At 41.7% G+C, this 23554-nt stretch overlaps 1 protein-coding gene across 12 annotated transcripts in view; it reads left to right on the top strand.

Annotated features, from left to right (window-relative positions):
* Nucleotides 1-23554, top strand: part of PRDM5 (PR/SET domain 5) — a 138322-nt gene that overhangs the window by 19739 nt on the left and 95029 nt on the right. For 9 of the 12 annotated variants that reach the window (XM_042842383.2, XM_065596302.1, XM_042842382.2 and 6 more), the window contains exons 3-7: nucleotides 4035-4157; nucleotides 16144-16345; nucleotides 17071-17245; nucleotides 19384-19476; nucleotides 19739-19860. In XM_042842383.2, the coding sequence (XP_042698317.1) occupies nucleotides 4035-4157; nucleotides 16144-16345; nucleotides 17071-17245; nucleotides 19384-19476; nucleotides 19739-19860 (715 nt within the window). Of the gene's footprint in view, nucleotides 1-4034; nucleotides 4158-10609; nucleotides 11112-16143; nucleotides 16346-17070; nucleotides 17246-19383; nucleotides 19477-19738; nucleotides 19861-23554 lie in introns of those variants that run through there. The other 3 variants (XM_042842381.2, XM_008169629.4, XM_065596304.1) reach the window with 2 other exon arrangements.

The raw sequence follows: 23554 nt of genomic DNA, 5'->3' as shown, positions 1-23554 counted from the left end.
GGCAATGCTGTGCTGTTACTCTTTGCAAAAGGCTCCCTCAAATACATCCAGCCTGAGTCTGTGATACATGTGAGTTTCCCTGATTAAATATTCTTTCCTTCCATCGATTCCATACAATTCCCTGTTGACAATAGTAGTAGCAGGCAGATTCTTCTGCGGCCTCTAGTTGTGGGGTGGTTGGACATATAGGGAGCACATCACTTCTGGTCATAGATTCCAATGCCAGAAGGGACCATTGTGATCATCTAGTCTGATCTCTTGTATAACACAGGCCATAGAACTTCTCCAAAATAATTCTTAGAGACGATCTTTTAGAAAAACTTCCAATCCATGACCCTTGGTAAATTGTTCCAATGGTTAATTATCCTCGCTATTAAAAAAAAAAAATTATGCCTTATTTCCAGTCTGAATTTGTCTAGCTTCAATTTCCAGCCATTGGATCATGTTGTACCTTTCTCTGATAGATTGAAGAGCCCTCTATTAAATATTTGTTCCCCATGTAGATACTTATAGACTGTAATCAAGCCATCCCTTGATCCTTAAAGTCTTGTCTGGGAGTGTGTCACAGTTGGTGGGTGGATGGGGATAGGGGCCTTTGGAGCCAGGAAACTCTAGTTTATGTAGAAAGGGGTTGGGGTAGGGTAGTGAGTAGCTGGGGGGGATTATAAGTGGAAGCCATTTTCCCCAGGGTGGTGGTGGGGAGAGGGCAAGTGTAGGCCTCATGTTCCATTCCAGTATTGGCTCCTGAGGCTCTAGTGCCTGCCTGCCAAGCCTCAGTCTGATGAGGAGAGAGGCAAGCTGCTGTGTCTTCAGGACTGTTGCCCAACTGCTGCTTGGCATCTTCTCTTGTCTTCCTTTCTCACTAGCACAGCTGGAGCAGCTGCTGTGGTGTGGGTGAGCTACTGAAATTGCATAGTACATTTCTTATGCTTTCCTAATGGCACTGATGGGGTATGAAGGAGGGGAAACCCCTTTGCTACAATGGCTGCGGCTATGGCAATTATGAGCACACCTGCAAATCTGTCTGAGTGGCAGCCATCTTAGTTCTATCCCCTTGGATGGCTGAACAGTTTTACCAGCACATCTGAACATAGGATTTTAGCACACATCTGTGAAACATGTTTTTGAATGTCTCCTGCTTCCCCAAACATAACTTATTCCTGTGCTTCATGATCACACCACTAGGCATGGGGGCTAGCTGAAGGATTTTAGGGAAATGATTCTTTGAGGTATACCCCAAACTTAATTACTGATGTTTACAGTGTCTGCATTTAGGTTCCCCATGCCTCAAACTGTAGAACTGGAGTCCAGCTGTTTGTTCCTTGTGATTGATTTGCATTAGTTTACAGTTTTAGAGCTGTCTTTGTAAGGATAAGAGCTGGAGGCATTCTTTTATAAATAAAAGTTGTTTTCTTTCATGGGGCTCGGAGGCTAGCTCTGTTAAGAAAGGGCTCATATGAGCCCCCGCTGGCTCATCAGTGAGAACAGGGCATCCGTAAATGTCACTAATCCAGTCCAGTGTAACATACAATGTTTTGAATATATTTTTCTTGACTTTTTTTCCTCTGTTTCACATCTGTATATTTAATGCAACATTATGTCTTTATGAGGTGAAAAAAGCAATAGAAAATCAAACACATGTCTTCAAGGGTTTTATGGGATTATTTTGGTCAATAGTTTCCTTATGTGTTAAATCCTTGATGCACATTCGACATCTCTTCATGCGTTGGCAGGCACTGAGAGCGCCCAACTGAGATGACTGTAAAACTGAGATGAATATAAATTCTTCCAATATAATTTGAGGATTAAGCAAATGAAAAAATAGTTTAAAAGGAAGGTAGAAGAACATATGGCTTTTATAGTATGAACTTGATTGTTTCTCTTTTGCAACCTAAGTCAAGATCTGATGAAAACCTTTCTAGGACCAGCTTGGTGGGCCTCCCTCACTCCCACTCTTGGTAGTTATTGCCAAGTCCCAAAGCCATTAGCTTGTCTTTAATTGCTCAAAGATGTAAATCTGTGCTGTTAAACATTTTCATACAGAGATTGTGTTCTGCAGCTTACATATTTAGAACAGTGTGGGCATAGCAACGTAACTATCGTGATGCTCAGTTATGGTTTTCAGGTCTTTTTAGGCTGTGAGTACAACATAAACTTGTGCTACTGTGGAAATACAGAGTTTACCTGTAAAGTGTGATTATGTGAATTCCATCTATATTCTTAATCCAAGCAGACGTATTTTGTCACCAACCCCCAGATGTGTTTTTAGAAGGGGGAGTGAAGAATAGTTTAGCCAGTTGAAACTACAGGTGGAAACATAAGTATTTGCATTCTGCCAATCTGAGTTGGAATGTGGACAAAACACCAGGAATGCTTATGGAAAAAAAATGCTATGAAATCTTTAGTGATCTCTAGCAGTACGTGGCACTGTAGAACAAGAACATTTCATGCACTATACCTTCTGTGTGGTTCTCCCATCTATATACTGACCAGGCCTGACCTGAGAAAATCAGACAAGATGGCCTGGTTCTAGATCAATAAACTTGGTAGAGAGGTTGATTTTTTTCCCCATCACTGGCATTTCAAGGTGGAATGAGTGTGATGATCACTCATTCATGAGTTGCACTTGTGCAGGTAAAATGTACCTTTCATGATACAGTGCAGTCTTTTGAAGTAGCCCCTTCACTTAATGAGACTAATTTCCTTCGCATTCTAATTAAATAACTTACAGCCTTTCCCCTGCATATTACATTAATTTGATTTTTATCATATCCTCCACTGCTCAGGTGAAAGTTCAGCCAGGTATAATTTAAGATTGAATGGTGACCATTGGGGCCACATGTTTATACTTTGTGTCAAGATTAGTATAGAAAACAAAGCTTAAGGAAGTGAAGGGACTAAGAGGAGATGCACAGTATGTTTGTACATGGGCCTAGACTGAGGAAAAGGCCTGGAAATGATAGAAGACAAAAATATAATTGGAGGATTTAATGAGGGATGTGTTACAAGAAGAATATGATTTTATGAAAGGTATTTGAATAAGTTGGTGAGAGAGATGAGATTCAGGGGGACAGAAGGCTGTAGCTCAAAGGTAGGAAGTATTTGGAGATGCAAAACTGTGGGATAGGTGCCTCTACCCCCGGCCTTGGCAGGTCTGGGGCTTGTGGGGAGAGGTGCCTCTCCCCGCTGTGGCAGGTCCAGGGCTGGGGGAGATGTATCTCTCCCCGCTGCAGCCCTGAACGGCTGCGCAGCACTTAATAGGCTGCTTTGCAGCTACGCAACTTAGAGGGAATGTAGGTGAGGAAGGTTTCAGAGTAGCAGTCGTGTTAGTCTGTATCCTCAAAAAGAACAGGAGTACTTGTGGCACCTTAGAGACTAACAAATTTATGCATCCGAAGAAGTGGGTTGTAGCCCACGAAAGCTTATGCTCTAATAAATTTGTTAGTCTCTAAGGTGCCACAAGTACTCCTGTTCTTTTCTAGGTGAGGAAGGTGAATGAAGGTGGAGTGGGAGAGGAGGAGGATGTAGTAGCAAGGGAGGAAGAGGAAAGTGCCCTCTTGATTGTATTAGTTTTTGTTTTTTTGAAATATTTGGCAAAGAAGAAATAGAAGGAAGTATGTTTGTGGAGAGTCAGAGAGGAGGCAGATTGGCGTCGGTTAGGAAAGAGAGAGGTAGAGTTCAGTAAGGAAGAGATTGAGAAAAGAGAGAGTAAACATAGTGGAAGAAGCTGACACAGTTGCTGGAGTTCTGAGTAGTATATCCACTGTGAGATATCATAAGCAGATAATGCATCATGTGCTTGATGGCAAAAATAAAATGTTTGCCAATATCTGAGCATATGTGCTGAAAGCAGGATTCACCTGCCAAACACCAGGTGGACTGGACACTTTCAATGTCTTTGTGCTTGTGTCTAAAACATACAATAAAAATTAATCTAGCACTTTTTTTTCTTTACATATAAGATTTAATCTTTCCCTTTTCTCCGAGATACTGTTTCTGGTGTTCATTTTGTTAAATGGTTTTTAATATTTCAGGTTCGAGGGAGTAAAGGCGAGGTCCTTTATGTTCTGGATGCTAGCAATCCACGATATTCTAACTGGCTGCGTTTTGTCCATGAGGCACCATCGCAGGAACAAAAGAACCTGGCTGCCATCCAGGTAAATTTGTTGAATTCTTACCATTCACTTCATGTTATTAATCTGCTTAAGGTTTGTTTGTCTCTTGTTTAGTCTTTATCTCTTGCAGTAAAATTGCAGATTATAAGAAACAAAGCAACTTCAATACTTTTCTTTCCCTGTCCCCCCTTTTGGGAGGTGAGTGTTTGTCCTCAAAGATGTACGATAAATAAACATCTCATCATTAACAAGCCCAAGGACTGAGGGCATTTTAAAGCATCTAGTGTAGTCTTTGAAAGGTTTTAATTAAAATCACTGATTGAAGTTTGCTGTACAGAATTTGTAACCATCTAAAATCCATTTCTCTTTCCATTTCTAACACTGTTTATATTAAAAAATAGTTTGAATTCATGTTTCCAGAATAGTTCACGCAATAATGCTTCTGTTAGATTTTTCTCTTTACAGCCCTGTTTGAGCTAGGTAGCTAAGCTTCTGTCTAACTTCAGTGGTACTACTCCTATGCTTGAAGATAAGCATGTGATTATATATCTAGCTGAATCAGAGCTAATTATTTAGGGGTTTATCCTGTATTCCTCGCACCAAACTCCCACTAAAATCTTTAGGAGTGCTCAGAGAAATCAGAATTTAAAAATAATTTTCAAGCAAATAGTCAAAGATATAAAAACAAACAAAAGATATTTTAAATATTCCAGTTGAAGCTTTAAGAGATTTAATGGGTTTGCAGGATTACCGGAAGGTAGTAATTGATTAGTCATTGCAGAAGAGCTAAATGATTTTTTTTTAATCACTCTTCATCACAGATGTTCGCTATATCCCTACTCTTTTCAGGTAATAAAGATGAGGCATTGCCAAAAATGTAGGGGTCAAATGAGGGAGGTGCAACTTAAATATATTGTGTAGCGCAGCGTTTCTCAAACTGGGTCTGTGGACCCCTGGGGGTCCACGAGGATATTCCAGGGGTCTACAAGCCCTGCTAATCAACTCCTTTCCTCCCTCCCTTCTTCCCCCTCCCTCCCAGCACCTCCTGCATGCCGGGGAACAGTTCCCCGGCGTGCAGGAGGTGCTAGGAGTGACGGGGAGGAGCGGGGATGCGGCACGCTTGGGGGAAGGGGCAGAATCATGTCCGGGGCTGCTGGCCCCACTGATCAACTCCTCCCATCCCTCCCAGTGCCTCCAGTGGGAACCAGCGGCATGCAGGAGGCGTGGGAGGGAGGTGGAGGAGCCCTCGGGGGTGGGGGCAGAAAGAGGCGGAGAAGAGGAGGGGCAAGGGTGGAGCTGGGTGGGAAGAGGTGGGGTGGGGGCAGGGCCTTGGGGGAAGGGGTGGAGTGGAGGTGGGTCTGGGACTGAGTGGGGGACTTGGAGGTCCATGAAACAATTTAAAATCAAAATGGGGGTCCTTAGGTTGCTAAAGTTTGAGAACCACTGGCATAGCGTGCAAGTTGTGTACTGTGCCCACATGGATTCAATTGGCTAGAGTGGGGCTCTGTATGGGCCTAGCAGTCTACCTGAATGCTGTATGTTGCAGAACTGAATAAAAAGTCACAAGGTATAACTGGTTTAATACAAGAGTTCTGAAATAATTTAGGAATAAAGTGCCTGAGGTGCGTACGAAACTATGTAATCTCATTAAAATTAGCTACTGTTATTAAAATCAGGTAGGTGAATGGGCAACATAATGGGAACGGAGAGTCGGAGTAGATGGCTCACTCCTGGGGTATCAGCAGGACCCAGCTGGATCCATCCCCAGAGGAGCCCAGGGCAGTGCGGCACGGAGTGGACTGTGGATCTTGCCCTCCCTCCCCATTGCCCAGCGACTCTTGGTGCCGCAAGCTCCAGAGGATTTAAAATATATGGGGCTGCAACCAGCTGAGTGTCCAGGCCAGGGCTGGACAGCAGTGGGGTCAGAATGCTGGGAATCCCCAGTGATCAGGGAAGGAAGGAGGGGGAGAGCAGCAGATTGCTACTGGGATAAGGCAAGGCTGGGTGGGGGAGGGTGGGGCTGCTTGTCCCTGCCCTCCCCCGAATTATTGAGACTGCCTGCCCACTCTCCACCTGTTGCCTGCCCCGACTCAGATACCTAGCCAGCCCCGTGCCCCTCCTTGCGCCCCCTTGATAACCTTGTTGTGCTCCCCTAGGGGGGACGTTCCGCAGTTTGAAAACAAATGTGGCCTTTGCTGGATTCTAAATTAACTCGAGCCACTCAGGAGAAAAAGAGGGGCATCCCTGAGCAGAGATTTTAGTTGAGCTGGCTGCAATATGCAACAATGTTTAAACCAACTGCACAAACAAAACACCCTAAGAAAGTGTTGGGTTGTATAAATAACTAAATAGAAAATAATACTGAAAATATTATACAGTTTGCAAACTGTATAGCCTCGCCTTGAATATTGGGTTTCGTTTTGGTCTCTCTGTGCCAAAACCAGGGAGAAATAGAAGGAGCTGAAAGATGGGTGCAAGAATGGTTAGAGGCATGGAAAGACTCCCATATTAGGAGATATTGTAAAGATTGGGAGTGTTTAAGTTAGTGAGGAGACAGAGTGGACATGATAGAGGTATAGGAAATAATGAAAGGTAAATTGGGTGCTCCTATTTCCAAGTTGTGTTATAAGTCTTTGGGCATCATCTGTAATGGTATACTAAAATTTCCAGATGTTTTACTGATTTGTTGTACCCTAAGGCCCCAGTACTGCACTTCATATATGTGCTTAACTTTACACAGTGTGAGTAGTCGGAGAGACTACTCTCAGTGCATAAAGTTCAATGCATACGTCTTTGCAGCTTTGGAGCCTTCTTTAATATATAGGATGCCAAAGCTCTGACATTTGGTGTAATTCACGAAAACCAACCCATACTCCTTTTAATATGGAAATGTTTTGGTAGTCTGATGTTTTTACTGTTATGCAAATTTTGGGCCAATTTCTGTAGTTACTCCAGGCACCGGATCAATGGGAGTTCTGTTTGTGGAATGGCTCTAGTAATGGAACCCTTATTTATTATTAAAGCTAAATACAATATCTCCCTGTATAGCCTTTGTGACAGACTGACAATTTCCTGCAATATCCTGAATGGACTTTATTGAATTAAGTTAAACCTTATTGAATTAGTCTTTGGAGTTCATTGTACTAAAAATGTAATTATGTATTTTATTGTACAATTGTATGTATTTCCATGGTGAGGGTAAATAGGAAAACAGCAGGGGGTCATTAGGCAAATTCACTCATGTTGTTACATCTCCATAGAAGCCACCCTGGGGAAAGGTATACATCTACTTGTTCAAACTGGATTCTCCAGGGACCCACTGACAAAGAAGGTTTTTGGTTGAGTAGCCAGGTTTTTAAACTGGCTAAGGGCTTTCTTCCTGATGCAGTAAATGGACAGGGCCCCAGTCCACAGAGGCCCTGATCTTAGGGTACAGTTGGACTGAGCCTGCCAGAATTCATATTAGGGTTAAGGTTAATTCTGGTAAGCTTGTTAGTATGTGTGGAAGTTTGTTTGTTTTTTAATGTTTTTTCTGTAATGCTTTTAAGCTTAAGAATAAAGTAGGCTTGCATAGGAAGTCTGTGTGGTACTTGTAGCAACTATAATTGTTATCCATCTCTAAAGAGAAAGCAAGCAGGTGTCTGGGGCAATCTATTTGTGCTGGGAAATACACAGTGAGGGCAGGGAACTGTGCAGCCTGGAAGCACCCCTGTCAGAAGAGGGGGAGATGTGGGTCTCCAGTCAGAAAGGCAATGGTCAGGGAATTGGAAACCTGAGAGTGGGTGCCCTTGCTGAACCACTCAGGGGAAATACAGGTGTGGTTGCCATGAACTGTGGCAGCCTTCATAAAGATACTGCAATGATACTCTGTTAGACCATGTTTTGCAATCATTGCAAATAGGACATTTCTTAATTTATATCAGCAAAATGAATTCAACTTTGATATCATTAACTCCAGTTACTTAGCTGCTGCTGCTCCTATTACTGAAACTTATTACTGAAGTTACATTGCTGAAAAAGCAGTAAAACAATTAAAACATTAAAATCATTGATAATACAGATTATCTATATCAAACACAAGAGAATCCTAATCGTAATAGTTTAATTGAATAACGTGGAATATGTCATCATAATTACATAGAGTACAGGGCTAATTTTCTAATTAACAAGAGAAAATGGAATATTTAAATTCAGATGGGGTTCCAGACCTCTTGTTCTAACTGGCACATTGTAATTACCCTCATGAAACGTAGAAATTCTTATAACGTTAACCTCTCAAGACATTTTTATTGTATGAAAAGGAGGCGTTCTTATGGAGTTTGTTGGGATTATAAAGCTACTACTGGATTTTAATTTTGTCTTTCTAACCCATTGTTCAGTTTTCAGATTGTGCTGTGGGTAAATGCTCTAATGATTTTCATCACTTCAAACCATATAGTTAGGAATAAATATTTGTTGCTGGTACTTACGATGAGCTATAAAATATAAGAATACTGGTAATTAGAGAACAAAGATGTCTTAGGACAGAATGCTCTCTTGGTATCATGACTGCTATAAGCTTATCCTAACAGTGATTGCAAAGGGTACTTTACAGTAGCTTTTTTTGAAGTCCATTACAAATTTCCCACATGAATTACCAGAAACCCAAACAGATGCTAAATTGCAGCTCCCTTCACTGGCAAAGCTTGTCTTTTCAATTTTTATAGAATATAAGTGGAACTTCTTGATTAGACTGTGGAAAAACCACAGAACCAGATTCTGTCACCATAATTATTGCAGAGTAGTATCATATAAGGCCTTACTCAACATAAGTGTGACAGAATGAGCCTGATAGTCAATTCAGTGTTTGTAGAGCAGGTCATGGTCTTGGATTTAAAAGGGGATGAAGTGTGTATATGTGCCACACACACAAATAAGATGAACCACATCGCTGAGTAGACTGGAATACGTACAGAAGAACAACTCACCCTGAGATGATTCTGTTGAAGGATCACGCTTAAGAGCACTGATATCTAGGTTTTAAGATTTGAACAACGTGCTTCCTTTTGTGCATATAAAGGGAATTTACCGTCCTGAAGATGCATTTTTTGAAGTAAGCTGGTTGTGCTATGTACCTGATTTGATAGCTCAGGTAAAAGCTGTTTCTGGTATTGCTGGAGTTTAGGATTCTGTAATAAAATAGGATGCTTAGATACTCCTTTGAGTCCAACAACCAGAAAATATTTCTAAATAGTTGTTTAATAACTAATACTGGCATGTGAGCACAAGGAACAGACTAAAAGGTTGGGGTGTACTTCTGGATATACCAATTTTAATTTCTGTGTACTCTACAAATCTGAATTGAATTTTCTCACTTATTCCATTAAAGGAGCTTGTGATAGAGGAAGTGTGGTCTGCTCCATTACCCTGAACCCAAAGAGGAAAAATTCAACACAGAAAAATCTCAATTGACAATTGAGTTACAACTTTTATCCTCTGATAGTATACATCTATAGCAGGGGTAGGCAACCTATGGCACGCATGCCGAAGGTGGCACGCAAGCTGATTTTCAGTGGCACTCTCACTGCCCGGGTCCTGGCCACCGGTCCGGGGGGCTCTGCATTTTAATTTAATTTTAAATGAAGCGTCTTAAACATTTTAAAAACCTTATTTACTTTACATACAACAGTAGTTTAGTTATATATTATAGACTTATAGAAAGAGACCTTCTAAAAACGTTAACATGTATTACTGGCACGTGAAACCTTAAATTAGAATAAATGAAGACTCGGCAGACCACTTCTGAAAGGTTGCCGACCCCTGATCTATAGAGTCATTACTCATGGATTGCATTGATCTGGGCATCTTCATCAGTGTCATCAACAGTGACACCTGATGGTGTGAACTGGAATCTAGGCCATGCATTGCAACAGAGACACACATGTGACCTGTGAAATCCAAACAGTCCATTGTATTTGTCATGATCAAAAGCAAAGGGCTGCTATTAAATATCTTATAGGAGCTCTTTAAAAACAAATTGGTCTGGCAGAGTATTGTATTTTCAATATTCTTAATGCTGTGCACATACATTTATCGGTTAGCCAATTGTCATTTTGTGAAATGATCTCTGCTGTAGACTACTGTGCAGCAAAAGCCACTTGGTTGTTAATGTCAAAACTATTTTATAAATAGAATCATAGCCAACCAGAGCTTTAAATTCAGATGCTTTGTTCATTAACAACCAGACATTGTGGTGGTCTGGACTAACTCAGCAAACTATGAGTTAGAATAATGAAATGGCAAAGGTTAATGTGAAAGGAGGTATTTACTGTGAAGCAGTAGAGTGGTTTAAAGTCATACTTAACAAATGTAATACTGGAAGATTAGTATTTGAGAATCAGTCAACACTGTAATAAATATAGTGTGACTGGACTATCTCAGCCTAACAGGCGAGAGTGAAGCCGGGGGGGGGGGGGGGGAGGTGTGGGGGGGGGAAGAATGCAAGGAAAGCAAGGACAAACTGATAAGCTGCTTAATAAATTTACATATTACAGGACAGTTTTGTGAAAGTCTGAAATCTACTAGTGTCTTAATAACTACAAAGGCAAGATTAACTTGTTATGCAATGTAAGTAGTAAAATGAACACAGTGTTAACACCCTGGATGCTCAGAGGACAGAATTAAAATGGCTGCTTGATGCTTTCTTTATTATTATTATTATTTTTTTAGGAAAAAGACTGAATTATTTAATTCCAAGGTCATACACATTTATCAAGTTGTTGAGTACACAGCATGTTTAGTGCTTTTTCAGATATTTTTACTTACAAAAACGAGCAAACAAAATGGGCAGCTTTGGAAGAGTGAAGTAGCTATTTTTCTCTGACAGGCTTTTCAAACGATAGCTGCATTATCAATGTAGTTTGATATCAATAGGAGTTTGGGTTAAACTTGATGAGTATGAGTCTGAGAAACAGTAAAGCCGCTTAGCAGCACTGTGGCTATTAGAGAAGTCTTAAGGTGAGTGTCAATTTAATTTATGTCGACTTTAAGACCTCTTTTTACTGACAGTGTGATGCAAAGGGGGCTTTGGTATAAATGAGAATCAGGCCCCAAATTTTTATTACTCTATGGCCTTCAAAAGCCTGTAGGTGGTTATTTGTCGGTCAGTCTAGCTGCTGTTAATAGTTTTGTTTGCTGATGTACAGTGTTATAAGATAGAAATTAAAAAATAACTTTTTGCAATCAATACTACAGTTACCACAGTAATTTCCTCTCAACTCTTTGGAAAAACTGTTGCCATCTGGGTGGTACTTTATGATAAATGCTGACTTTTTAATGGTGACACTCTTGGTCAGTTATAGGAGTAATTTTGAAATGGGAGTGGGGGTGGGGGGAGAAGGTAATATTTACCCTTTGGTATTAAAGCCCTGTTGCACAAGAACGCTTAAGCATATGTGTAACTAAAAACATGAGCAATCTCAATGAAGTAAATGGGACTTCTCTTGTGCTTAAGATAGGCATATGTAGAAGTTCTTTGCTAGATTAGAGACCAAGTGTCTTGTGTATTGTCTTTGCTTCTCCGGAGCCAAGTCCTTCATAGACTGTAACACATTTTGTCAGCCAAAGAATCAAGGTGACCTGATCTTCCCTTCTGTAGCTTCAAATGTGGTTCCTGTTCATATAAGGCTTTATATAACTGCCTCTGATGTCGGTGGGAGTCTTTGCATTGATTTTAGTAGGGACTGGATCCAACCTAAAAGGCTCAATCCTGCAAGATCCTAGGTATCTCCTGGAGGTGCCAGTCCCCATTGTGCTGAGCTCCTGTAATGTCCATTGACTTGAATGGGAACTGGGGCACTCAGCACTTCCAGGAGATGCTCGGCATCTTGCAGGATTGAGCTCGTGAAGATCTTTAAGGCTTGTTAAATTGTTGATTTTGATGGTTTCCTGTGGCAGTGAATGTTTTAGGTTTGAACTCCGTATATGTGTTGCACTTTTTATGTCTTAGTAAGTCAGCCTTTCTTAAATTAAATAAAATAATCTTTTAATCAGAGATGAATCCAAACTGGAACAGCAAATCCAAACATCCCTGAACTTTGAGGGGAGTTTGGATTTAGACCCAAAGTCAGAGCTAATCTTCTTGACTTTGGCTCATCTGTGGCTTTTTTTTTTTTTTTGGTTTGTTTTTGTTTTTGTTTTAAAAAAAGAACATTACATGCTTTCTTCTTTCAAGGACGAAAAAGTAGATCAGATCACCCCTGGCAAATCCTGGAAATAGAGACTGGCATGAACATTAATATTTGCTTTATTATTGGAATGTTGGTCAACATACTTTGAAATATATGACTGCAAAAAGCAGCATAATCTCACCAAATCCATGTTAGGAATTCCTGGTATACCTGATGTGAACATGGATATGACTTTAAAGAGTGGATGCAATTATAAGAGAGGGATTCCAAAGCTAGGTAGAGAAGAGGGACTTCAAACCAGCCATCCAGAAATCTACAGGCAAATATTGTATCTGAGAAGATGAAGCATGGCACTTTGCATGGTCATCAGGTGTGTAGATGGAGCCTGGGACTTCTGGGTCTTAAAGCATGAACCTCTGCTGCCTGAGTAAAAGACCTTAATTAGCCAAGGCTCTAGCAAGTTCATCAACCTCTACAGGTGTCCTAGCTATCACTAGAGGTGGACAGAGTTCCACATGGAGTGGGTGTAGGTTAGCCAGCCTGTTAGAATGCTATGGGAGAGAATCTACCTGAGAGAGAAGAGGGTGATGTATAGAGCAAGTTGGAAAATGGGTTTTAATTTCCACAGAAAATTTAGAGTAAAAAATGAAAACCCAAAATATTTGGACCAAAAACTGAATTAGTTTGGTTCAGAAATGCCATTGTGGTGCGTGCTGGGAGTTGGGGTTCCTTGTGCTTACAATCTTATCTATGGGCCAGGCTTCCTGGTTGGACCACACTTCCCAGATGTACCATGGCTCCCCTCTTGGGTAGAGGAGGCCATGCGTCATGACAGTCACATAGCAATGTCTTAAACTATGTGTTAGCTCCAAAAGTGCTGTCCATTTTTAAAGTGTACAGAGGACAGCTCGCTTACTTACCAGATCAACAATCGTGGGTCACCGGTGTCCTTAGATGTTGATAGATGTTTGGCTGTGTGTGTGTATGTTTCCCCTGTGTGCTGCCCCAGCCCTTCACAGAGAGCTGGCATGGCAGACCTTGAGCGAACCACCCGATGACCACAAGATTCGTTAAAGGACGAAGGCACCCAGCCATGTTTATTGTTGATGAAGCATGGTACTAGTATCCCGCAGACTTTACCAGACCACTAATACATGTATGCCCATAACAATGGACCAGCTTAGTCCATGGCGGGAATTTTTTTTTTTTTTTCTAGGCCAGACAAAGATACTTTTTTTGAGATATATTTTTATACCCCAATACAAACAAATTATTACTGCCCCTCTGATATAGTTACTGCCTCCTTACGTGGCTAATTATTACTCATTATCTTGTTGTACATGTTGGTTTGTTTAAAACATTTTTATTACATATTGTCATCCTGACCTTATCTGTTAGGAGGGGTCAGTGTGTTCCTGTTATCCTTGGGGAATGTGTTTGTACCATCCTTGGTATCCGGATGTTCTGGTTCCACTTGATATTGGGATGTGTTTGCGTGAGTACTTTGTGACTTGCACTTTTTAGGAATGTGTATTTCTGCAATATCAGCCCTGTTCTTGCCAGATTCTCTGAGCAGGTCCTGCCTCATACCAGGGCAGCCCTTTGCTACAACGACTTGTTTCAGGCTCTCTTCCTACTATACCCTTGACTTCCTTGGAAATTCTGTATGTGGAGCAGTTGCAGAATAAGTCCCCATAATATGTATTGTTACTTGTACTAATTATTATTTGTCTAGCACATAGAGTGCTAGTTGTTGTAGAGATCGATAAGAAGACAAAAGGCCAAAATTTCAAAGGTATTTAGGAGACTAAAGATGCAGATGTCTAGTAGGATTTTCAAAACCACCTAGCTGCCTAATGGTTGATTTCAATGGGAGTTAGGCATCTGGGTGCTTTTGAGTTTCCCATTTGCCACCTATTTGCATCACTAGATGCTTAAAATCTTAAAAAATCTGCTCCAGAGCCCCTGCCCTGAAGAATTTTAATCTAAACAGTCAACAGGCAAAGGATGGAGGAAGTTACTGCAATTGAGTGGTGAAGTTTAAAATATGTCTTGTAGTCCACGGTATTTGTATGTTTAGTACAACTTCATTGGGAATACAATCTTTAAAGGCATAATACCAGATCCTCATATGAGTGTATTAAATGCTTGTGTGTGAGCAAATCGTATATTTTACTTTGTGGGTGTTTCTTTGTTTTGTTTTGTTTTTTGTTTTCCAGTGGTATACTTTCCCCTATAAGAAACAGCAGGTACATTTCACCTACATGTATAACATTGCCTTTCTTTTAGAATGAGTTGGGCTGTGCTGGACAATGATATAAAGATAGCACCTGCCAGTGTTTGCATCCTGTCTTTGCTGACAATGAGTGGAGAGAGCCCTTTTTACATTACTTCAAATCAAAGTTACAGAAGATAATTTTTTTTAACTTACATTGTAGTAAATTAAAGTTCTCTGAAGCACATGACAGTGTTATATAAAAACCAGTACCGCTTAGATGTAGGCAAGAGTTAGGATGGTAAATGGATAGCTATCTAGATTGCACTTTGAAATACAGATCTTGAAAACAAAATGTGTAATTAGATTTCTTTTCAAATGCCCTCACTGATACAAAAAATGGTCCTTGAAGACTGCTGCTTCCATCTAGTTTATTGAATTAAATAGTTTTCACTGTTGTATGAAAATTACTTTTTTAATATATTACAGACCTTCTGAAGTATTAGAAATACTATATTCCTGTTGACAGTTTAAATTAAAAATCATTATCTTGTGCTTGTGTTATGAAGCTTGCTACAATCTAGATATACTGTAAAGAAGGTTCTATTAACTTTACTGGATGTTAATCAGATAAGAATTAAGATTTATGACAGCACTTGGAAGTCTTCATTAGGTAAACATGATTCTCCTTTAGTTGCCTTGGGTAGCACCCAAAGCACTTGGCTTATGTACAGCAGAAAAGGCAGCCTAGTAGATCAGCTTATGAGGAGACAGCTGCTTTTGTTAAATGGCTTTATATATATATATATATATATATATATATATATATATATATATATATAAAAGCTTTGGTTAAGTAAACATTGTGAGACACAGAGTAGTTAGCTCATGTATCTATTTGGCAGCTTACTGTTCATTCCAGATGCTTCTGGAGATGATTTTGGGGCATTTTTTTTTTTTTAAACCAGGTACAGTATTTGGCCTAGAACTTCAGTTAGTATGAATCAGCATAGCAACAATAATTTACACCAGCTGAGGATTTGACTTTAAGATTAGTGTGTGAAAGGGTGTATTATGAGTGTGTCTGTTGTAATTCTATAATTTAAGCTTATGATCAGAGTAGAAAGCCTATTCAATAAGAAGGCTGGGGTCCTGTGGAAAAAAGTGCTATGTAACCATGTAAGTGAAGGCTATATTATAATGCATATAGACACACACAAGGGGCATAGCTTGGGTTGCACAGGCTATTTTCCTTCTAGCACTTCCTAATTTTTGAGTGCTTCACTTTCCAGCCCTAAAGTTCTTGGTGTGCTGAGAATGATGGTAGAGGAGGGCAGAGGTACATCACCTTTACACACCCTTATCTTAAACCTATCCCTTAGCAGAGGTTATAGATCATTCTCCGAGGATATTCCAGCATCCAAGCCTCACCCAAGTGATAGGACCCTCTATCCACACACCCTACACCAGGAGAGAAAGCTGAGAAGGGCTTTGCCAACTGGTGCCACTTGGAGAATTGACTCTGTCACCTGAATCCTTCAGTAGCTATTTAATCTGGCTTTGTGCCAGTAGGATCCAGGACCTGACTCTAGAGTTTTATTTTCTGTCATGGTGATTCCTTGCTTGTATTTATTCTTTGCAATAGGAAGGTGAAAACATTTTCTATCTCGCTGTTGAAGATATTGAAACAGATACAGAGCTGCTGATTGGCTACCTTGATAGTGATATGGAAGAAGCAGAGGAGGAGGAGGAGGAAGTGATCCTTAACCAAGAAGATGAAGACAATAATAATAACAATAATAATAGTAACAACAGCAATAAAGAACTACAACAAGCTGGTGAGAAAGGTACAGATGAGACATGCGTGAGAACTAAAGTAGCTTTTGTGTGTTAAAAACTATATCAAAACAAGAAAACAAAAACTTCTGACGGGTGAGAAACTGAAGATCTCTATACGCATATTTTACTCATTTGTGTGGCAAAACTGAGGGCCCTGTCCTCTGCTCCCTTGCGCCTGTGGAGTCATTTACCTCCATTGAAAGAGAGTGCGAAATGGTTGTAAAGTTACTAGAGCAGAATGATACGTTGCTGCAAATGCCAAAAGTGTGTAGAGCATTGATGAATTGGTGCTCGACCTTTATATTACTTTTTACTCCTGTTAGTAAAGGCAACACAGCAGAGGGACAGTGTGCTGGTTTCTGTTCTTTATTGTGGAGCATCAGCAAATTTCAGTAATCTGCACAGCCACACTGAAGGGAATGAGGTTGCCTAGGCGTAATTGAAGGCCGAACTTGGCCTGCAGACCACTGATTGATATGATGCACCAAAAGGAAGGAATCCAGTTTGTTTGCAGTGTTGGCATTTAGCAAAATTTACCCTACTTGTCCTGGGATTTGGTATGGATAATCCTTTGAGAAACAATGGACCCACTGAGCTTGATGAATCCCATGAGGCCATTTTACATAGTCCCTTTTCAGAGTAGGACCTCACTTTTAAAGTAATCAGAAATATAATTGCCTAGAAACTGTACCTCTACTAATGTATTTTTTTTGCTCCCCCCCAAACTCTGTAGATTCTCTCAGCTGCAAAGAGGACCACACATGTCCAAATTGTGAATCCAGTTTTGCCAGCCAGGAGATCCTAGCTGAACACCTTCAGACGCTGCACCAAAAACCTAGTGAGGAAAAGGAATTTAAGTGCAGGAACTGTGGAAAGAAATTCCCAGTTAAACAAGCCTTACAAAGACAGTGCGTACACACAAGAGTGCTTTCTATAAATAACCCTTTAAACCAATCAGTAAGCTTAGTCACATAATTAACTACAGTTTCTGTTGCCTGCAGCTTTCATGCCTCTTTTCCAATGGTGTTGTGATTTAAGAGGCTAGGGCTGCATTAAATTTCATTGCCTTTAGTAATTTAATTAGCCTTTCATACTTTGCCCAGTACATTAATTTTTGAATATGTTGACTTGCTGTACTTCGTACAGACCTTTAGTTTGAATCACTAGTGCCATTAATGTTTAAATAATTGGTGTCTTTAGGAAGGCTGGTCTGTGGGGAAAAGGCTGTGTAATTCATGTATTGTATTGCATAGCAGAGCTGTTGTGCAATGCTGGAACTTTGGTCTACATCAGTGGACTATTTTACCAAGGAGCCTCATGGAAACAGATGGCATCTCAGCTATCTCCAACGGGTGCCATTGTGGAATTAGAATAAAACTTTGAAGTAGGGAGATGAAGATGTAAAAGGACAAAGAAAGAGGAATAAAAACCACTTCATGTTGATTTAATTGAACCTTTGTGGGCAGAACAAAATATAAATTGAAACATGAAAAAGAGGCAAGATTTAAAAGCAAATCACTTTCAGTTCTGTCCATTATTGTGTATATTTAGCCTTTAAAGTCATGTACAACATACTTTACATGAAAACTTTCCTAATCTAATTGATTATTATCCTGTGTTTTTCTTCTAATACACAATGCATGTAAGTAAATCAAATTGTGGATTAAATGGATGCACCTTTTTTTTTACTGTAGATTTAGTTAGAGGGTACCCCATTTAATCTAACTGTTTCATATTGGAAAAAGAGTAAAATAATATTACATAGCCGCATTAAACAGTTTCTTTAATGAAGCAATCTGTTGTTTTCATGTAGATAACATCATATTAATCTCTTAAATGATTATCTCTTACTTATAAGCAAATGCTCTGTGTGCTTTTCTGAATAATGTGATTTTTCTGGAGTAGTATTTTGTAGAGGGAACAAAATGTTTTCAAGCAAAAATAAACTTTCGTCCTTCTAATCTATAATTTGGCATTTGATTTGTGCTAGGTGACTAGTTAAATTTATTAAAAACTAGGTGAAAGCCTTTGCTGTCGTCTTGGTGTAATTTGCAAAGGGTAAAAAAAGCCGAAAATGGCTGAGAACTTAAAAATGGGTTGGTAACAGACTGTGAATCCCAGTGATGATTGAACCTGATTGAACATTTTTTCTGTATGAAACAAGCTCTCAACCATACTTCTAGCTCTTCCCATTTCTTCCCATTGATTCAGCTGACAATTGTGGAATCAGATTTTTATTTATTTATTTATATATCTACATAAACAGCACTTGGGGAGAAAAAGACAAGTGCATTGGTAATTGAGAATAGCTTTCCATTTTATACCATGGCCCCAAACTTTAGCCATGTCAGTCCCAGGATATTAGAGAGGCAAGATGGATGGGTAATATCTTTTATTGGACCAACTTCTGTTGATGAGAAAGACAAGCTTTCAAGTTTACACAGAACTCTTCTTAAGGTCTGGGAAAGGTAATCAGAATGTCATAGCTAAATATGAAGTAGAACCTCCAAAGATTAGCCTCAAAACTTAAATTCATAACTTCGCTAATCACTAAAAGTAATGGACTGAATAGAGGCACTAGATTTATGGCTCATTACAACAGTCTACAACAGTTAACGTAATAACAGCCCCTATACTCTCACACTCCCAAGCTGCTTTCACAACACCTTTCTTTCCCTCCTTTGATTGGAGGGGTGAAAATGGGCCACTTCACCTTGAACGGTCCCTTGAAATATGAATTAACTACTTATGCTAAACAATCTGCTCACCTTGTATTTAGCTGTGACACTGAGTATGTTTCTCAGATCTGAGTAAGAGCTCCATGTAAGCTTGAAAGCTTGTGTCTCTCACTAACAGAGGTTGGTGCAGTAAAAGATATTACCTCATCCACCTTGTCTCTCATATTTATGCATGTGAGAAGTCCCACTGAACTCAAAGTTTGTAAAGTTACTCGTGTGTAAGATTGGGCCTATCTTCTCTAACTGTTACAGTCAAAACGTTGTTTAGAGAATATTTGCCTTATATTTTGTTTTATCTTTTCCCCTAGCGTCCTTCAGTGCACAGAGAATGTCAATCCAGGAGACGCTTGGAGAAGTTTTCAGTGTTCTGTTTGCAATACGTCCTTCAGCTCAGAGTCGAGGTTTTGTGTCTGAGTTACTGGACTGCTGTCATATCATTGCTGGCCTCCCTTTGCATGTTTGCTTTCAAGCTTATTAGTTTATGTGAATCCTAACAGTGAAAGAAGTGAAATACTTTCATTCCTACCAGCTGTAAGTAATGCATGAGGTGGCCTTGGAACTCTGCTGTGTGGCATGTGTTAAGCTCAGAGTGCTTGCTGTGAGTCTGTGTTCTCTAGCTATGTCTTCATGTATTATTTTTCCTTTGCTGGTTATCCAATATAGTTATGAGCAGCACAAAGAGGCATGCAGAGGGGATGCTAGATTCATATGCAAGGCTGATAGCTGCGGGAAGAGGTTCAAGAGTAAGGATGCTCTGAAAAAGCACAAGGAAAATGTTCACACTGGTAAGAAATGATTGAATATAACATTATTAACAGGATTGCTGATCTGTTGCCTAACAGACAACTTTTTATTCACAAACCAAAGCAAGAACCATCTTTCATTCCGCTTCAAATGGTATTCTTGATACATTTTCATTTAGTTGCAGGTCCTATTTCTGTAATGTTTTGATTTGAGTAAAATTAATGTAACCTTCCCACTTCTTCCAAAGGCTGTGGATATAACTAAGTATATCAGGAATAAAAGAAATCCTAACAATGGTAAATGGCCATTACTAGAAGGAGATGGCAAAATTGTTAAAAATGATGGACAAAAGGCAGAATTGTTCAATAATATGTCAGTTCTGTATTTGGAAAGAAGGAAGATGATGTACTCCTCTCTCATGTGGATGATGAACTACTCTTGTATCCATTAGTAACTCAGGGTATGTCTACACTACGAGAGTATTTCGATTGTACTTAAATCGAATATGTGGAATCGATATTACAAAGTCGAACGTGTGCATCCACACTAAGGACAGTAATTCGACTTTGTGAGTCCACACTAACGGGGCAAGTGTCGACATTGGAAGCGGTGCACTGTGGGTAGCTATCCCGCAGTCCCCGCTGCCCATTGGAATTCTGGGTCGAGCCCCCAGTGCCTGCTGGGGAAAAAAATGTGTCGAGGGTGGTTTTGGGTAACTGTCGTCATCCAACCGTCACTCCCTCCCTCCCTCCCTGAAAGCGCCGGCGGGCAATCAGTTCACACACTTTTCTGGTGAGTGACAGTGCGGACACCACAACACTGCGAGCATGGAGCCTGCTGCGACCATCGCTGCAGTTATGGCTGTTGTCAACACCTCGCAGCTTATCATCCACCTTTTCCAGAGGCAGATACTGAGAAATCGGGAGAGGAGGCTACGGCAGCGCGGTGAGGACATGAAGTCTGAGAGTGGCACAGATCTCTCGCAAAGCACGGGACCCCGCGCAGTGAACATCATGGTCACAATGGGTCCTGTTGATGCTGTGGAATGGCGATTCTGGGCCCGGGAAACAAGCACGGACTGGTGGGACCGCATAGTGCTGCAGGTCTGGGATGAATCACAGTTGCTGCGAAACTTTCATATGCGGAAGGGAACTTTCCTGGAACTTTGTGAGTTGCTGTCCCCTGCCCTGAAGCGCAAGGACACCTGGATGCGAGCAGCCCTGACTGTCCAGAAGCGAGTGGCCAGAGCCCTCTGGAAGCTTGCAACGCCAGACAGCTACCGGTCAGTCGCGAATCATTTTGGCGTCGGGAAATCTACTGTGGGGGTTGCTGTGATGCAAGTAGCCAACGCAATCATTGAGCTACTGCTGTCAAAGGTAGTGACCCTTGGAAACATCCAGGTCATCATAGATGGCTTCGCTGCGATGGGATTCCCAAACTGCGGTGGGGCTATAGATGGAACTCACATCCCTATCCTGGGAGCGGACCACCAGGCCAGCCAGTACATTAACCGAAAGGGCTACTTTTCAATGGTGCTGCAAGCACTGGTGGACCATAGGGGACGTTTTACCAACATCAACGTAGGATGGCCGGGCAAGGTTCATGACGCTCGTGTTTTCAGGAACTCTGGTCTGTTTAGATGGCTGCAGGAAGGTATTTACTTCCCGGACCACAAAATAACTGTTGGGGATCTGGAGATGCCTATAGTGATCCTTGGGGACCCAGCCTACCCGCTAATGCCCTGGCTCATGAAGCCTTATACAGGCACCCTGGATAGTGCAAAAGAACTCTTCAACTACCGGCTGAGCAAGTGCAGAATGGTGGTGGAGTGTGCTTTTGGACGTCTCAAGGGGAGATGGAGAAGCTTACTGAATCGCTCTGATCTCAGCGAAACCAATATCCCCATTGGTATTGCAGCTTGCTGTGTGCTCCACAATCTGAGTGAGAGCAAGGGGGAGACCTTTATGGCAGGGTGGGAGGTTGAGGCGAATAGCCTGGCTGCTGATTACGCCCAGCCAGCCAGCCGTGCGATTAGAAGAGCCCAGCGGGGCGCGTTGTGCATCCGGGAGGCTTTGAAAGCTAGGTTCCTCAGTGAGCAGGGTAACCTGTGACTATTAAGTTTGTTTAAAGAGAAGCTGAACCTGCCCCCGTTTCTTTACCCACTTACTGTTGACTATCCTCTCCAGCTACATACTCCATTCACCCCGTCCCCCCCTTCCAACACACGTTTAAAAATAAAAGACATGGAATTTTGTTAATGAACACCGTTTTCTTTATTACGCATTTCGTAGTAAAGTGTTGAAAGTGGGACGCAGACTGTGGTGGGTAGCGGGCGTACTGATGGAAAGAACGCTTCTAAACTCGAGGAATGACAGGCTTCTGCTAATAGAGTGGTCCGCAGTGGTGGACTGGTTGTTTCAACGGAGCCTGTCACCCCTCCTTTTCGGGGCTATGTGACTTTGTGGCGGGGGAGGACGGTTACAGATCCCCTGCTGCGTGGCTCTGTGATCCAGGACAAGGACCGCTGCATAAGATCTCTATCCGCCCTCCCCCGCCACAAAGTCACATGCACCCCCACACAGAACATGAAAAACACCTCCCAGACTGACCAGGGTGCCTAGTGACTGCAATGTGTGTGTGTGACCTTCTGCTGAACCTGTCCCCGTGTCTGTATCCTGGTAAAGGTGACTGTCCTCTCCAATTACCAACCCCCTTCTCCCCCTTCAAACACAGTCTCCCCTAAAAGAACATGATGGATACAGTAATTAACATAAATGTATCTTTTATTAACAACTACACAGTTAGGTGATGAAACTGGGATGGGGGCTTGGGTGAAGCGGGAAGGAAAGGTCTTGTCAAATTTTTGGGAATGAGAGCCTTCTGGTACTTGAGCAGTCTGCAGGGGTGGAGTGACAGTTTTCACGGCCCCTGCCGCCCCTCCTTCTTGGAACTTTGGGTGAGGGGGGTATGGGACTTTGTGGCGGGGGATGGCAGTTAGAGAGACACTGCAGCGGGGCTTTGTCCTCCTGCCTCCGGTCCTGCAGAACATCCACAAGGCGCCGGAGCGTGTCCGTTTGCTCCCTCATTAGTCCAAGCAGCGTTTGAGTCACCTGCTGGTCTTCCTGCCACCACCTCTCCTCCCGTTCGCTGTGTGCTCGCTGGTATTGAGACATGTTCTCCCTCCACTGGGTCTGCTGTGCCGACTCGGCTCGGGAGCAGCCCATAAGTTCTGAGAACATGTCGTCCCGTGTCCTTTTCTTTCTCTGCCTAATCTGCGCCAGCCTCTGCGAGGGGGATGGCATGGTAGGTCGGGAGACATTCGCAGCTGTGGGATGGGAAAAAGGGAGTGAATTCCTCACAAAGATAACTTTTTGTGAACAATTAACATAGTCTTTCTCTGTGAACAAGACCATGCACAGCACCTATCACATGCGCACTCAGGACAAGGTCGAATTTTCGGCCTTCGCATTCAGTGCCTGGGGTCTTGCAGTAGAGATCAGACAACCGGGGCAGGACAGCGGAATTCGGGTAGCATGCTGACATGGTAAGCCATAGACTTTTGGCTGCTTAAAACTTAAATTATAGCTCTGCCCTCCTTTCACGTTCAAAGCAATGCTCCTATCATTGGACAGTTCCTGCTGCCGGCAATCCGGCAAGCATGAACTCTGCCCCTTTCCCACCCCCTCGCGGCTGTCCCCGGGAAAGATCCCTGTATGCTGCCCCTCTCCCGCCTCC

Source organism: Chrysemys picta, chromosome 5 (genome assembly GCF_011386835.1).
Source record: "Chrysemys picta bellii isolate R12L10 chromosome 5, ASM1138683v2, whole genome shotgun sequence".
NCBI lineage: Eukaryota > Metazoa > Chordata > Testudines > Emydidae > Chrysemys > Chrysemys picta.
The sequence above is the reverse complement of the archived record's forward strand: the minus strand, read 5'-3'. Positions and strand labels throughout refer to the sequence as shown.